This window comes from Neurospora hispaniola (assembly GCF_033458365.1).
Source record: "Neurospora hispaniola strain FGSC 10403 chromosome Unknown B0T23scaffold_8, whole genome shotgun sequence".
Classification (NCBI taxonomy): domain Eukaryota; kingdom Fungi; phylum Ascomycota; class Sordariomycetes; order Sordariales; family Sordariaceae; genus Neurospora; species Neurospora hispaniola.
The window spans coordinates 149,606-166,938 of record NW_026944413.1 but is presented as its reverse complement, the minus strand read 5'-3'; the positions used below and the strand labels follow the sequence as shown (position 1 = coordinate 166,938).

General features: G+C 32.5%; 5 protein-coding genes across 5 annotated transcripts; 2 read left to right on the top strand and 3 right to left on the bottom strand.

Moving 5' to 3' along the window:
• Positions 1 to 6,903: 6,903 nt before the first annotated feature.
• On the top strand, positions 6,904 to 7,053 carry B0T23DRAFT_325197 (uncharacterized protein; the record flags this gene model as incomplete). Its single annotated transcript, XM_062835488.1, has 1 exon — positions 6,904 to 7,053. A coding segment is annotated over one exon (150 nt), but the record flags the coding sequence as incomplete, so codon positions are not given.
• A 21-nt stretch (positions 7,054 to 7,074) lies between these two features.
• B0T23DRAFT_324877 (uncharacterized protein) lies at positions 7,075 to 7,284 on the top strand (the record flags this gene model as incomplete). The annotated part of the gene is made up of 1 exon (XM_062835464.1): positions 7,075 to 7,284. A coding segment is annotated over one exon (210 nt), but the record flags the coding sequence as incomplete, so codon positions are not given.
• Positions 7,285 to 7,904: 620 nt separating this feature from the next.
• B0T23DRAFT_292232 (uncharacterized protein) lies at positions 7,905 to 8,069 on the bottom strand (the record flags this gene model as incomplete). The annotated part of the gene is made up of 1 exon (XM_062834274.1): positions 7,905 to 8,069. A coding segment is annotated over one exon (165 nt), but the record flags the coding sequence as incomplete, so codon positions are not given.
• Positions 8,070 to 12,044: 3,975 nt separating this feature from the next.
• B0T23DRAFT_324209 (uncharacterized protein) lies at positions 12,045 to 12,197 on the bottom strand (the record flags this gene model as incomplete). The annotated part of the gene is made up of 1 exon (XM_062835404.1): positions 12,045 to 12,197. A coding segment is annotated over one exon (153 nt), but the record flags the coding sequence as incomplete, so codon positions are not given.
• A 3,512-nt stretch (positions 12,198 to 15,709) lies between these two features.
• B0T23DRAFT_324585 (uncharacterized protein) lies at positions 15,710 to 16,030 on the bottom strand (the record flags this gene model as incomplete). The annotated part of the gene is made up of 1 exon (XM_062835439.1): positions 15,710 to 16,030. A coding segment is annotated over one exon (321 nt), but the record flags the coding sequence as incomplete, so codon positions are not given.
• Between the last annotated feature and the right edge of the window lie 1,303 nt (positions 16,031 to 17,333).

Sequence of the window (17,333 nt, the reverse complement as noted above, 5' to 3'; positions counted from 1 at the left end):
CTAATAGCGCTTAAAAAACCTATTCCCAATTACAATAAAAAAGACGTAATTTACTAGCTTACTAAGGCTCTTTATAATTTTAAACGTTTACCACTTTACTAATTTAATACCCTTATTCTAATATTTAAAGAAACCGGATTTATCCCTATTTCTACAAACTCTTACTTACTTACTAATAGAATACTAAGAGCACTACTGGTTCTCTACGTTAATAACCTTCTCGTTATTATACTAACTATAACCGTCGTTAATTAAATTAAAGACTAGCTGGCCAATTATTTTAAATTAAAAGAGTTAGGATAAATACGTATATTCCTAAAATATAATATCGTAAGGAACCGCTAAATTCGTATAGTCTTTATATTTTAATGACGATATACTAAATTGGTTATCGCTAAATTCAATAATAGTAAAACTAAATTCTATAACGTTAAAATACTATAGCTACCGGACTATAAGATCTATAGGGGTAACGATATATTACTAAAAGAAATTAAATTTTACCCTAAAAAGATTAACTTATTAAATTGGATCTTAATAAGCACCCAGCTAAATATTTCCTTTACTATTAATGAACTATAAGAGGGTATTAAGAAACTAACCGACCGTTATTTTATTATTATAAAGTATTTATAGCGGTATTTATCTAAGTACCCCGACTTAAGTATTAAATTGGGAGGTATACTCTCGCCGTCGATAGCCCTATCCTTCCACGCATGTACGGACGCCTCCTTTATCGATAATATACTTTTAAGGAAGAGTATAGTTGGCTATATCGTATTCTTTACCTATAGCCCTATCCTTTAGAAGATTAAACAATAGGATTTTATTATAACTAGTATAATTAAGGTAGAGTTCACCAACCTAGTTCCTACAACAAAAGCTTTCGATTAGGTTAGTAGCATGCTAAATGATTTAAGTGTAAATTTAGGCCTTTAAAAAATTAATAGGATTCTTTATACGGATAGTAACAACGCTAAAGACCGGGTTCTTAACCCCAATCTCCCAGCTAGAAATAAATATGTCGATATATAGTATAAATGGTTGATTTAAAAGGTAGATAGGAAGGTATTTACAATTAAGTACTTGCCGGGCAATAAGATACTAGCGAACGGTCTAACGAAGCTGTTGAAGCTAAATAAGTACGTTAGATTTATTAAGTTGATGGGTATGGTCCAGAAGAAAGTTCCCTGGGCTTGAAAAAAAAAAATTAACAATACTATAAAAGATATCACAATATAAATAGTATAGAGGTTTAGACACTGTTTTGGCGTTCTTCCAGTCTATGGGGGTGTGTTGGTGGGTCCCGGCATTCACTGGGCCCAGTCCCCACTCTGTGCCCTGCCCAGACCGCACCACATCTAGCCTTCCAGACTCCGCCAGTCTCCCTCTCTTTCTCTCTTCTTGTCCATAGCACACACTCAATCAATCGTATCCAACCGCTTGATCTCGTTGGTGATCTCACAATACGTTTAGTAAAATATTAAGCGGCGTAGACGAATTCATTTAATTTGTAATGGAAACCAGCTTAAGTACCTATTATTACGGTAGTAATTATGGACTAAATAGCGTTATATATATTATAGAAGCTAATTAGAGTATTCAATATATATTTATTAGTAATAAAATCATAAATTACGACTTAAAAATCCGTACTTTGGGACAAATACTAATAAAGAAGGGAGGATAAAAAGGAAAGGGTTGTAAGATTTATAAGAAGTTGAGACGAAATAAGTTTTACTAATAATGATTTTACATAAAGTTTGAGGATTACTAAACTTTTAATTGTAGTTCGGCACCGTAGTAAAATTTACAGTAAAGATAGGGGATTTTATAACCGGCGCTAAATAGGTTGATATATAAATTAAGAAGATTAGAAGGGTTAAATATCCTAATTCAGAAGGATCCTAAGATTTGTATTATAGCGAAGTATATAGGAAAATATCGTAGGCTCTAAATAAGCCGGAATAGTAAAATTAGGGGAGGATATAGGGCCTAGAGAATATTTTAAGGAGGAGACCTCTAGGTTAGAAGTAAAGTTGATCGGGCCAGGGCGGTTACAATTAGAGGAGGCCATTATAGATAATATTATAATAGAAAGAAAGGAAGAAGGAGGGAGTTAGGAAGGGGTACTATAGGGAGGATTATATAAATAGAGGAATAAATCCTTACGCTACTATAAATAGGGGTAAAATTAGAGGATAGGAAATAAAGGGTCGGAGCGGAAGTAAATATAAATAGAAATAGTAAGGTAGAGGAATAGGGAAGGTAAATAGTGAAATAGGATAGAAAAGTAGAAGAAAAAAAGGAGAAGGAGTAGTAGGGGTAGGGACGGAGAAGCGGCGAACGAAAGCAGCGTCCCTAATTGTATTCCTATTATTCTTATTATTCCAGTGCTAGCATAATATAGTAAAGGAAGAGACGAAATTAGTTCGCTATAGTAGTGGGTAAGAACTATTATAGCTATAAGCAAAGTAGGAGCGGCGTGGGTAACCTACGACCGAAATGGAGTTGGAGGTTTTTATCCGGCGGCGCTTAACGCCGTACGGTTTTCCCCTCCAAAGAACTGGAGAGGGACCCTATGCTAATAAGGCGCTATAGTTATATAGTAAAGGGAATAAGACTATTATTATTATTATTATTTATTCTTATATTAATTGAATTAATCAATATCGTCCGTTACCGACGTAAACGTTGCTATTTCTTCTATCGGCTCGATTATCGACCCTATAAACAAATAATTTTTCGATAACTTTTTAAAGGCTCTCAATAGCAGCCCCGACCTAAGTACCCTAACCGAATAAATTATTCTTAAAACTGCTTCTAAATTTGCTAATTACCCTACTTTCGCTCTTATAGTTATCGTACTTACCTAATTTATTAAATAAGATATAATTAACGCTAATATATTTATTGTAATTATCAACAAAGTATTCAAAGACCGGGATATAATCATTGCTATACTTATTAGTAAGGTCGCTCTCCTTGAGAAGTAGACATCGTGACCCCACAATTGATCACCCCCCACAACGGATCGCGTCTCGCATCGTATTTTCCCAACAACAACAACAATATCCTCAATCTATCAACAACTATAACTTCCTCAAATCAACGCCGATTGCACTCAAACCAATCGCAATAGATTCAGCAAAAGAACAATTCATTAGCAATGCCCTTAAAACTATCAACAACAGCTTATCCCAACGATCTGCAGCGAAGCAATACGGTATTGCCCAGTCCACCTTATCCAAGCGCATGCGAGGTACTACATCCAAGCGCAACGCCAAAATCTCAACGCAATGGTTATTATTAGTATAGGAGGGGTTTATTTGCAAGTGGATATTAAATAAGGAGAAGGTTGGCTATACTCCCAATTATTGTTAAGTAGTTAGATTTGTAACGTCGATATTAAAAAGAGGAGGTAACAATAATAAGTTAGGCGCCCAATAGATAAATCGATTCCTAACAAGGAATCCCTCTATTAAGACTAAACTTTCGAACCCTCTCGAGTCAGCGAGAATTAGAGGCTCTACCCAAGAAACTTTCACAAGGTTCTTTAACCTTCTAGAAGCCCAGATTTGTAATAAGGGTATTATCCTAGTTAATATATCGAATATAGATGAATATAGGCTTTAAAAATTAGAATCTAAGGATAATAAAATACTTAGGATTACCCTAACGAAGAAGGTATATTTAATAACGACCGATATAACAATTTAGGTATTTATTATGGAATATAAAACTACTGAGCGTAAAAGATTGATCCTTATTATTATTTTCTCTAGGGTATACCTTCAAAGTCAATAGTTCCCTAATAATATAAAGGATAACGAATTTAGAAGCTAGAACTATACTAGTATATCGTCTAGATAGAGCAATTTAGAGATTGCTTTACGCTAGTTAAAAGAAATCTACATTCCAGAAACCTATACTAATAATAATTGGCGTCTCTTAATCCTTAATAAATATTCAAATCATCTATCTAATGATTTCCTCATTAAGGCATTTCCTTACAAAATTCAATTACTCTTTTTACCCCCTTATATTTCTTATAAAATTCAACTACTCGATTGATCCGTATTTACTACTATTAAATCATATTTCAGGGATTTAATAAAAGATTTTACTTCCTTTCCAAAATCTATACTAGTAAATAAATAATAGTTCCTCCAATACTATTAGGAAGCTTTAAGAAGGGGGGGTAAGTACTAGAAACCTCAGATTAGGGTTTAGAAAGATTGGAATATAGCTAACGAATAGATCTATTATCCTCGACGATCTAGAAGCTGTACTGGATGATAATGCCCTACTAGCCCAGCCATTACTACTAGGAACGCTACTAAATAAATTTCTTTCATAGGCCAATATTATTTTTCCTATTCCTTAGAAGTCTAGGAATATACTGGGAGGTATTTACAACCTTCCTTCTATCGACCGTAATATTAGGACTGCTTTTATAAAAGCGGCTAAGGCTATTGATACTAAGAATGCTGAGATTGCTGCTAAGGATCACCAGATTTGATATCTATAGACTCAATTAGCTTTCTAGAAACCTAGATTTAAAAGGAAGGTTAAAGAAGGGGGTAAAAATAGATTTGTAAGGGTAGAAGAGATTTTGAAAGTTTGTAATGCTTTAAAGGAGGTAGCTCCTAAGCGAAGGAGGGTTACTACGGCAATAACGACGAGACCACTGCAAGAGTTAGGAAAAGCCCTCCAGCCAATCCTCCATATTATTGAAGAGTATTAGGAATAAGATTATGACATTTTGAACAATTAAAATCGCTTCAAAAGTGGCCAGTTTTCAATGTTATCTGGGTCCTGGTGATGAAGTTACATGATCCGTTGTAGGGGGTGATTCGTTGTGGGGTCACGACTTCTAGTTTACTATTGCTTGAAATAAATTGATTAATTCCAACTCGGCTCTCAATATTGCTAATGAAGTTAATAGTAAATTTAAGAAGGACTATACTGCTAACCTTCGTAAAAAGGATAATACTTTTAAAAAAATTAAAAAAACTTTCCGCTAGTACGTAGATAGTGACCCGGCGGACCTTCCCCAGCCTACCGACCCGGACGATAATATTAATATTATATTTACCCTAAAGTTAAGGACTAGTAAGGACCCCGATATTTTTACTAGCAAGGGTAGTACGACTGTTAAAAGTACTAAATTTTACTATACTCAGCGTACTAAAATCGAATTATATTAGCTCTAAGATATTTAGTATTCTAATTAGAATAATTGTTATAAGGTTGTTTAAGTACTTTAGTACTTGGGTAGTACGGTTTTTTATACGTTATTTCCCTAGGTAATATTAATATTAAAGGAGGTTGATAAAGATAAGTGGAAATGGAAATCTAGTGAATTCCTATTTGTTTATTCTAATATTAAATATAATTGTATAGACCTTACCTTCGAATTGCGTTGCGAATTCGAAATTCTCAAAATAGTTAAGAATTAGAAGTAGTTTAATTTCGAGGATAAGTTTACTACCCTTGTAGATCGTTGTGAATTGGACGATTCTATAAAGACCTATTACCTAAAGGTAAAGGTTACTAATAAAATCCGTAATATTAGTGCCTATTAGTAAGAACTCCCTACCCTTAATATTTATAATAAGTAGTTCGCCCTATACTATATATTCGCTATTAATTTTATAGAGTATAATTGGTATAATAAAATTAATATCCTATTTATAAAGAATTCTAGCTCCGGTCATAGCCCTATAATTATTAAACGTACTATTAATTAGGGTAGTACTACTATAGATTTTAACGCCCTTATCGTTTCCTTTACCCGTATAACTAATAAAACTGTTATTAACTACCGTATGTAGAATAACCTTTATAAACGCTACGGTAATCCCGGTTATTAAGCGATTAATTACCGTAATAATATCAATATAGGTACTTAGCTACGGGGCTCTAGGGAAGTAAAAATCGTAAAACCACCGATAGTCGACGGTATCTGCCTTACTACCGTCAATATACCATTAGTGTCAGACTACCGTCCTTGGGCGCTATGTACCGTTGTGAGGAAAATTACCGTTGGAGGTCATGGAGCGACAAGTTATATTTTGGGCAGTTGCAAAATGTCAGATCATATGAATGGTAGTCAGGATGAAGGTGCTCCTTCCGTATTATAGTCGCAAGTTAGTATATTACAATAAATGCACGGAAGGTATTATATAGTACGGGTTCGCACTTGCCTAATTACAGAATATAGTTAGTATATCGCATCTTACGATACGTTAATGCAGTATATGATTGAACGTAGTAATAATACTAATAAAAAATAATAATAATAGCGACGATAATAATAGGACAAAATAATAAAAGGGTATAGTAAAGAATATAAAATACAGTTCCCCTGGGCGGAGCCAATGTCCAGGGGAGACAGAGAGACGCCCCTATAAATTACTTAATATATAGTCAAAAAAAAAAAAAAAAAAAAAAAAAACTCAAAGCTGAACTAAACAGTTAACCTTTATAAAAAGTAACACTAATAATAACCATTGAGCTATAAAGCTTAAATAGTTTCTTCAATAATTAGATGGATTTTCTTCTTGATATTACTTACTTTAAGAAAAAAAAAAGAAGAAAAAAAAAAAAAACTCAAAGGCAAAATTTTGAATTTTTATTTTTATTTTCTTCTCTTTACTTAAATTTTCGATTTTCAACCCTAACCCTAATACCCTAGATTTCCAGGGTTGGGACTTGGTCATTTCTAGGACTTAGCTATTTCTGGGACTTGGTCCTCTTTGGGAACTTGGTCATTTCTAAGCTACGGTCGCAACGAAAATCTTCATTTTTAACTTCTTTTGCATTTTTCTCAATAACTAGGGTGTGTACCACAATGCAACCGGTACCAAAATGACCGCCTTTTCTTTCTCGTCATTCTGACACCATATGCATTTTGATGCACGTAACGGTCGCGGAGCAATCTCCGTTGCAAGGGAAAAAGTGGCTTTTTCGCTCTGCTATTCAAACCGTGTCTTGCTTGGCGCCAAGTTTTCCTTTTTAGGCCTGCCAAGTACGTGCCAAAACGGGTAATTTTCTACATTCTGGCCTATTATAGATAAATACGCCGCGCCTTCCTCGCTTGCGGCGTTGGAGTGGGCCCATGGACTACGACCTTTGGTGTGGATCTTCCATGTCACCTTTCGGGCCCACGACAACGGCCGGGCAAGCTCTAAAAGCAAGGGCGTCTCAATTAGCTACCTATCTACAATAGAATATACTCTTCTTTCTATAGCGATATTAAATAGTATATATATAAATTAAATAGATATTACGACGTTGAATCGTATACTATTCAATACAATACTATTGATTACGAAACTACTAATTATAATGCTATTATTAATTGGATATAAGTATTATATAAGATTGTAATAATTGATTAAGGACAGCCGTATATTAAATAATAAATACATTACTCAAAGGTACAAATACTTTATACCTTCATCTAAGGTAGTAGCCGATTAGAGGATTGTAACTAGTAAAGAAGATGTAGTAATAGGTATACGTATACGCTTAGGAATAGGAGGCGTAATATAGAAGTTATTAGTAAATCAAAATATAATTTAACTATAATAAGCGCTATAATAATTATTATTAAAGCGATCTTTACGTTTGTACTATAGACAAACCGGGCTATCATTATCTTTATCGTTATTTTCCTCGTCCTCCTCCTCTAAGTAATAGCTACTACTATTACTACTACTACGGGTACTACGGGCACTAACGGAGTATTAATGTTTATATTGACAAGAAAGATAAGTAAGGGTATATTGTTTGCGGGACCTACTATTTTCGCTTTGGTTATAATTACCGTTGCTACTATAACCGCCGTAACTATAACCGCCGTAACTATAACCGCTGTGACCTTTAGTATGGGAAAGCCTCCCCGCACCCTGTCGAATCCTATACGTACCCTCCCCTACAAAGAAAAGTGGGACTACAGCTGCATGACACCTGACATTGAAATTCCCGTTTTTGCCCCCTAAATTAAATCTTGCAAATATATATAATATCCCCTTTAATTTAATCGTTCCTTTCACTCTTTTTCACACGGCCAATTACACACAACACACACCGCAATACACTACACTGTAATGTACTACAGCGCACGTGGTACAATACACGTACTCCTTTAATTTATTAATAACCCCTTCAAAGTATATAATCTTACTCAAATTAATTAATTTTAATTGCTTTTAACTGTTAATAAACGCTCTAGATATCTCTTAAAGCTAGGCCTCCATTAACATAACCCCTCTCCCCGGCGTAACTTCGTTATTATCGTCATTGCAATTCAAATATTTAATTTATTACCTTTACTAGTAACGCCTCCTTCGACCCCAATACCAAGTGGGAATTGCCCGCCAGCGACGCTAAATTTATTCTACTTCCCTAACCTATATTTAATACCGCCTACTTCAAGGTTAATAAATTGTGCTATTATTACTACATCAATATTATTACCTAGCGTAGTTATATATACAATAAATTAGATAACTTAGAATTAGATAGTAAGCAGTAGAAGGTAGTATTGCGTTATAACTATACTAAGTTACGAAAATACCCTAACGATAACCCTTATAAGAAGTAGTATACTATATTACGAAAGATCGTACCCGGTTGCCCCTTCCGGATTATAGTTTGGAATTTTGAAAGTAATAGTTATAAATAGACTATTAGAGTAATAGACCGTATATATCGAAGGTACATTCCTTCTTCAGATTTCTCTATATATTTTATATTTTAAGTACGAAGTATTAATATGGATACGTAGGATGCTATTCTAGGTTTATTTAACTAACGGGATTTAATAGTCCGTTCTATCTACTCTACCATTCGATAATATTACCCCAAACTCTATTTTACATTCAAAGATCTCGATAATATACAATAAACGTTACAATCCAATAATCGAGATAGCTATACAAATACCTAAACTTTCGTTAAAAAGTTTGATAGTAATTAGTTTATTACTCTAAAGTGAATTGACTTTGACTACCATAGGGATGAGGATGGGGAGGATAGGACTATATTGCGGTATACTCTATAGTTAATTTACGTTTAAGGGAGGATATAGGTACAGTACCCTTATATTCTTTTATTTAATAAAATATATAAGACTAACTATTACTATACCGCCTTAATATAAAGGGTAGTACTTACCCCTAAAAAAACTTCAATACTAGTCTTCTAAATAATTATTAAAAATAAGAGGGAGGAGGGATTTACATAACTAATTAATAAAATTAATAAGGTAATTAAAGAATTAGGTATCCTATTACTAAAAACTATTATTACTCATAGGGATACTTAGTTGATTATAGTAATTAACTACGTCTTCTTAAATACCTAGAAATAGCGTTATATATAGTATATTAATTATAACGTTAGCTTTACCTTAAGAAGGATTGGGTACGTGTGCCTCCTAGTAATAAGGATGAAAGGGGGGAGGAGGAGGTTACCGCGCTACGAAAGGAGGAGGTCGATAAGGGGTTTAATAAAGAGGAATCTAATAGCAATAATCCTGGTACGCTATCGTTATAATCTGTTAATAGTAAGGTAGCAGTATAATAATTATATTATAAAGCTATTATCTAGTAAAAGGAAGAAGATTCTGACCGATTATATTATTTATACTAGAAGGTTAAAATGGTAAAGAGATTTTAAATTAATTTAAGCCCATTGCCCTAGAAGGTAATTAATATTAAATTAAGGCTCTTCTATCTACAATAATATATAATTTATACTACTATTATACTAAATTTCAAAATTATTTAGATCTTCTTTTGTTATTAATTTGAAGGATCTTAGGAAATTAGTATTAAGTAAATCCGGTTAAATATAATACCTTATAAAACTAAATATGTAGGATACTATATAAGGAATCACTTTAATCACAATTAATATACTATATTACTAAATAAATCTAATAATAGCTCCTTAAAGTTATATAATCTCTCTATACGTAGCAGTTTTATCGATTTTTATAATACTTATTCTATTTATATAATTATCCGTTATATACGCTTTAAAGACAAGTTTAATATCTTTACCTCTTATATACGGGTTAGATAGGTAGGTAGTAAGTAAATAGGTACAACCCTATTAGAATTAATTATTTAGGGGTTCAATATAATTAAATGGTAATACTAGAAGTTTAATGTAAGCCTCCCTACTACTAAACACCTATTTAATATTCCTTTAGGACCTTAGACTAATATTTTATTTATTTAGTATAGCCTTCCTTATGTATACGAAATAGAGAGAATTTTTAATAAGGATAGGGAGGGTAATATATTAATAAATAAGGAGGATATCTACCCGTTCTAATATTTTCGCTAATGATGTATAAGCTCCTATTTTCCCTACTTAATTCCCGTTATTTCCCTATATTAATATATATTATAGGATACAGTAAATAGATATCTACAACTCTATTCGGTAGCTAAAGAGGTCCTTAAAGGCCGCCTTCCCAAATAGAGTAGCCCGTTTAGTAACGAGGCTATTCTACTAGCGCCTTTAGTACTACTAGTACCGACAATACCCTATAGGAAGTTTAGGAATATTTAATTAGTTGGGGTATTAGTACGGCGCAACTATTCCTAGTACGAATTGGGACCTAGTATTAAGGATATAGATGCCCGTAATACCCGTAATTATAATGGAAACGAAGTACGTAATTATATTAAGGTAATAAATAACGACAACAAGGAAGAGGACAAGGAGTTAACGAAATACTAGGTAGAAAGACTTCGAACGGTACAGTAAAAGGAGAAGGAAAAGGAGGTTACAAATGAACACTTATTGAAGTATTGTGGGATCACCAACGAGATCAAGCGGTTGGATACGATTGATTGAGTGCTATGGAGAAGAAAGAGGAAGAGGGAGACTGGCCGAGTCTGGAAGGCTAGATATGGTGCGGTCTGGGCAGGGCACAGAGTGGGGACTGGGCTGTGCCCAGTGCTGTGCCCAATGAATGCTAGAGACCCACCAACATACCCCTATAGATTGGAAGACTGCCAAAGAGTGTCTACCTCTATACTATTTATATTGTAATATCTTTTATGGTGTAAATGATATTTTCAAGCCCAAGGAACCTTCTTCTAGACTATACCTATTAATTTAATAAATTTAGCGTGCTTATCCGCCTTCAACGGCTTTGTGAAACCGTCGGCTAGTATCTCGTCACCCGGTAAGTATTCGATTGTGAATACCTTCCTATTTACCTCTTAAATTAATTATTTATACTATATATCGATATATTTATTTCTAGCGGGTAGATTGGGGTTAAGCATCCGGTCTTTAGTATTGCTATTATTTATATAAAGAATCCTATTAATCTTGTAAAGTCCCAAATTCATATTTAAATCATCTAGCATACTACCAACCCAGTCAAGAGCCTTGGCCGTAGGCACTAGATTAATAAACTCTATTTTTGTTGTGTTGGTTGTGATAAGATCCTGCCGTTTTGATTTCTAAAGGACGGGACTACAAGTAAAGAATATAATATAGCCCGCTATATTCTTCCTTAAAGGAATATTATTAGTAAAGGAGGCGTCCGTATATATATAAAAGGATAGGGTTATTAACGGCGAGAGTATGCCGCCTAGTTCGATACTTAAATCGGGATATTTGGATAGGTATCGTTATAAATGCTTTATAACGACGAAATAACGGTCGGTAAGCTTCTTAATACCCTCTAATAGTTTATTAACGGTAAATGCGATATTTGGCCGGGTACTTATTAATAGCCAATTTAATAAACCAGTTTTTTTAGAATAAGATTTAGCTTCTTTTAGCAATATATTATTACCCCTATAGATCTTATAGTCCAGTAGCTATAGTGTTTTAACTCCGTAGAATTTACTATTATTAAATTTAGCGATAACCGACTTAATATACTATTATTAGGATATAAAAACTATACGAGTTTAGTAGTCCCTTACGATATTGTAGCCTAGAAGTGTACGTACTTGTCCCAATTCTTTAAATTTAAAATAGCTAGCCAATTAATCTTTGACCTAATTAATAATAGTTACAATTAGCGCGGCAATGAAAAGGTTATTAACGTAGAGAATTAATAATATTCCCAATATTTTATTAATAAATAAGTAAGAATCTGCAGAGATAGGGATAAATCCGGTTTCTTTAAATACTGGGACAAGGGTATTAAACTAGTAAAGTAGTGAACGTTTAAGACCGTAAAGAGCTTTAATAAATTGGCAGACTACGTCTTCTTTATTATAACTGGGAATAGGCTTTTCAAACGCTATTGGTTATTTAATGTAATATTGGGTATCGTTGGGGATAGAAGTATTTAACAAGGTAGTATCGAAATTAAATTGGAAATACTCGTGATTATTTATAATTATAATAGCCAAGAATAGTCTAATATTAATAGAGTATACTACTGCTATATAGATTTTTTATACTGCCTAATTACCTTATTCGAAATTACTATAAATTACCTATCTAGCTCTAACTTTCTAATCTTTGGTATTAATATCGTATTTCTCGTTATATACCTATTTTCTAAATAATACCTCTATATCTAGAAATTTAGGGATTAAAGTATAAATTCCCTTATCTTCGAATACCTTAATTTACTTTTTTATTATTAATAACCAATATGATTCAAAATTATCCTGCTTTCGTACAATTTAATAATTCTTAGGGATAAATCGTTGAACTTTACCGGCAGCGATAGTTACTATATTGTAATTAACTTTAATAATAGTAAGGCAATATACAGGTATTATCCGTCTTACTAAACGACCCTCTATTATACTATAGAAATTATTAAATAATTTTACCGAGTCTTGAACAATATTACTATTACTATCTTTTATTTATTAAATACCGTATTTGAAATCTAATAATTTAACCGTAGAATAACAAAGTCTACCTTTACTTATTTCTAAATTTAATACTTATATATCAATCCTAGAAAGTTAACTTCCCTATCCTAACTATACCTAAATAGACAATTAACCTATAGGGTCTAGCCAAGTTATTATAAACTCCGAATTCGGGGCTTATTACTCCGAATTCATCTTCAATTATAATTGTAATTTACTAATTCGCAACATTAACGACGGAATATATTATCGCGTACAAACGGGGTTCGATATACCCATCGGTAGCAATCGCACTACTAAAACTAATTATTAAAGGCTATTAAAAAGCGGAATACCTAGAATAATATATACGGTTAACTCATTAAAATCGCATTAGTCGTAGTCGCAGAATATAAGGTCTTCTTCATTAAGATCTTCAAAATTAAGAAAATCGTCGTTATATTCAATAATCTCTTTAACCAGCGAATTTAATAATTAACGTTATAGCAGATTTAGTAATAAGCGTACTAGCGACGAGCGCGCTAGTAAGGTTTCTAAAGCCGGGGTTATTATCAATAACGGAATCGGTATCGGTAACAGTAAAACCAACGGCGCTTTATTAATTAGAATATTTAGAAGAACTATTATAATTATTAGAATAATCAAATTAATTAGAATAATTATAGTAACTAATATAATCATAGTAACTAGAATAATTAAGGGTATTAATATAACCTCTAACAATAAAAGTAATATAATCATTATCTCCCATATCTTTTTAACTTCTTCTTATTAAGGTAATTCTACTACTTTCAATAAATATAATTATAAAACCATACCGTCGACCTTAACCCAGATTTAATAGCCGCTATCCGCTACTTTATTAATTTTATCGACTATTTAATCTAAAAAAATAATATAATATTCAACAATATTACCATTACTATTACGCATTAGGTTTTTATTAACTATATCCTCCTCAAAGAAAGTTACCGCACTAGTTCTAACAATCTCGCTAATATAGAAATTCCAAATAAATACAATACAACTATAAATATTATTAAAACCAATAAAATAACCCTTCTATACTCTAATACAAAATTTATCGCCTTATAATCACTTTTCCAACTTAATAAAATAATAAACTATATAAAAATAAGACTTTAAGTACTTGAGATATAGTTACTTAATTTTATCTAGGAAATTAACCGCCTCAACGAACAACTCCCATAGACTCTTACCTCCAACGTTAGCTTTAGAAGGGAGTAAATTAAGCACTCTAACAACGTAATTAACAACAAAAGGCCATAAATACTCTAAGATATTAAAGTTTATTATTAGAACTCTAGCGCATTGCATAATAATAGCACCGGCTCTCTCGATTTTACCTTACATCCATAGAATATAGGGTATTAATTTCAATAACTCCACGCCTTCTATACGTACCTACTCAACGATTTTACTATATTAGAATTCCTTAATACTAAAACTAAATTCTAGACCGCCATTAAAATTAAATGCCCTAATTTTAAACCTACCGCTTTAAAGCTTAGCCTATTTTTCAAATTCTTTAATTTAAATAAAAGCATTACCCTTATTAACTATAAACCTTGCCCAATGGAAGTTAGTAACCTAATTAATAAAGTAGATCATATATTAATATCCTTTATAGCTAAATAAAGTATAAGAAATAATATTAACGTAAATATATACTAATAATTAAATTGTAATTTTATTAGCGATTTTAGGGATTACATTATAAGCCTTAGCTTTAACGCATACCTTACAAAAGTAGTCTTAAGTATTACTTAATTTAATACCGGCCGCTTCGTAAATTTTAAGAACCTAATCTTTACTTATATATATAAAATGATAATATATTGTTAAATAATTAATTAATACTATTATAGCGTAGCGAACGTCTTAAGGAAAGTCTAACTAAGCAAATACTAAGAGAACTAGAAAGTCGTTAATCTATTTACATTATATTATAACTTTACTGTACACTAATATCTAATTGGACTTTATATTCTAAATTATACTATTATTTAAAAGACCTCTTATAATTAAAAGATTTGCTAAGGTAGAGGGACTATAAATACAAACCTTAATTCTAACTTTAATAATTATATTATTCAAAATGGCTATAATTAACTTAATAGTGCCGATATAATAAGTATAAATCGAAGTTCCATTACCGATAGTATAGACTATTTAATAGGGAAGTAGTTATATATCTATAAATTATTTAAGGTAATTAAAAATATTATTTGTACAACTAGAGTTGTAAATAACCAAATTTTAAATATTATCTAATTATCGATATTGCCTCAAAACCCATTAATCTTTAATTAAATCACTATAAGTATATTAAAATTGTAATAGAAAATAATCGATTAATTAACTACTACTCTAAATATAATTAATATACTTAACAGCATCGATTAGGGGCTCTAGTAAAAATCCATACTACTACCGCCCAAACCGGACAAGCCTATAAATATTCCACCTCTATACAATAAAGTAAAATTAACAATAGTAGTAGGAATAATAAAATTAATTAAAATATTATTAGCAAGGGCACTAGTACCAATATTAATTACCTTCTTAACCATAATCTCCTTCTTAAACTTCCAAATATCAAACGCCTTCTTAAGGAAACAAACCCAGCAAATATCTGCCTTTTTACTAACGTAATAACCACAGGAAACATGCTTCTAGGTAGGGTAAATCTTCTTATTGCAGCTAGTACAATCGATTCTCTTGCCATCATCCTTCTTTTTATTAGTCGAACCAACATTACTATTATTATTATTCTTATTAACATTATTATTATTATTAGCTAACTTCTAGATATTAACGTTAATATTAATATAGAACTCTATATTACTAATATTACTAAACTTAGCTAAAAAAAAACCGATATCCAATTTATTAGCTTCTAAAACGGCTACCCAATATCTAGCATCAATAGGATAAGCAGTCTTTACAGTATTATAAAGGAAAGTAACCTCGAAATTACCGTCGATTATAAACTTAGCATCCTTAATACACTTGCGGAGTAAAGTATAACGAGTAAGGAAAAAAGCTATAATATTAAAATTAATACGCTTAATAACTAAATATTCAATAAAAACTTCACTACGAACCTTATTAGTAATACGGACAATATATAACTAAATAAAATTCTACATAACTTTAAAGTCTCTACCGGTTTTATCCTAACTATTAACGTTTAAAGTAGTAGTAACGTCGGTATTCTTAAAGGTAGAGAGCAGAATTTTATTAACATTAATACATTTAATCCATTAAATATTATACTTCTCGGGCTCAATCGCTTTATTAAACTCCAAAACTATCTTAAAAATATAGTTAACGAACTAAAAATAATCGAACTCAACTATAAATCCCTATTACTAATTGGTAATATTCTAATCGCCGAGGAGGGGAATTAGCGATAAACTAGTAATTATCGTAGGTATGGGAAGGTTAAATATATTAAAAAGAAGAAGAAGAGTAGGTATCACTAAACTAGCCATTATTTAATTTAATTGATTTAATAATAGAATCGTTTGAATCGCTTAATTCGATAATGGGTTTAATTAAATTAATAATTAATTCGATAGAGGGGTTACTATATAATAAATATTAGTGAGAATCTTTATATGGCGAGGTTAGTTTGTAGGCGAGCGGGCGAGTCGTTAAGTCGATAAAGGTCATGGTTACTTCTTTTAACCCGGTACTATAATGCCTTATTGAAATTAGCGATTGAAGCCGACGATGCGCTTTGAGGATGCGCTTGTCGCTTGTCTAATACGATCACAGGGAAGGTTAGAGAGGGCTCATAACCTGTGGGATCACCAACGAGATCAAGCGGTTGGATACGATTAATTGAGTGCTATGGAGAAGAAAGAGGAAGAGGGAGACTGGCCGAGTCTGGAAGGCTAGATATGGTGCGGTCTGGGTAGGGCACAGAGTGGGGATTGGGCTGTGCCCAGTGCTGTGCCCAGTGAATGCCAGAGACCCACCAACAAGTATCCTTATCGGCCTCATTTAACGAGCTATTTAAGTTATTAAACGTTAGTATTTAGACTATAGACTCTAAATTGTGATACGAGAGCCTCAACACTATAACCGCATCTCCAGATTATTCAGTTTGTGAATTTATGGGTAAGATATAGCTGTCTTGAAGACTTGCATTTCCAGCGGCATGTTCAGAACATCAGAAATCCCTAAATTACTAGTTAAAACGGTTGGTATTATATGTCAGCTGTTATTATATGGGGGAGGGTACTCGTTAGGTCTTTAAAACCGACCGTCTGACTAGGGGGCGAGCTACTAGTCAGGGACAGCGACTCGTACATGAACAGCGACTCGTACCGCGAGAGCGACTTTCACTAGCTAGAAAAAGCCCTTGGCGCGAAAGTCGCCCACACTAATCCGGTTAGCGGGCTTACTTGCATATGTATATGG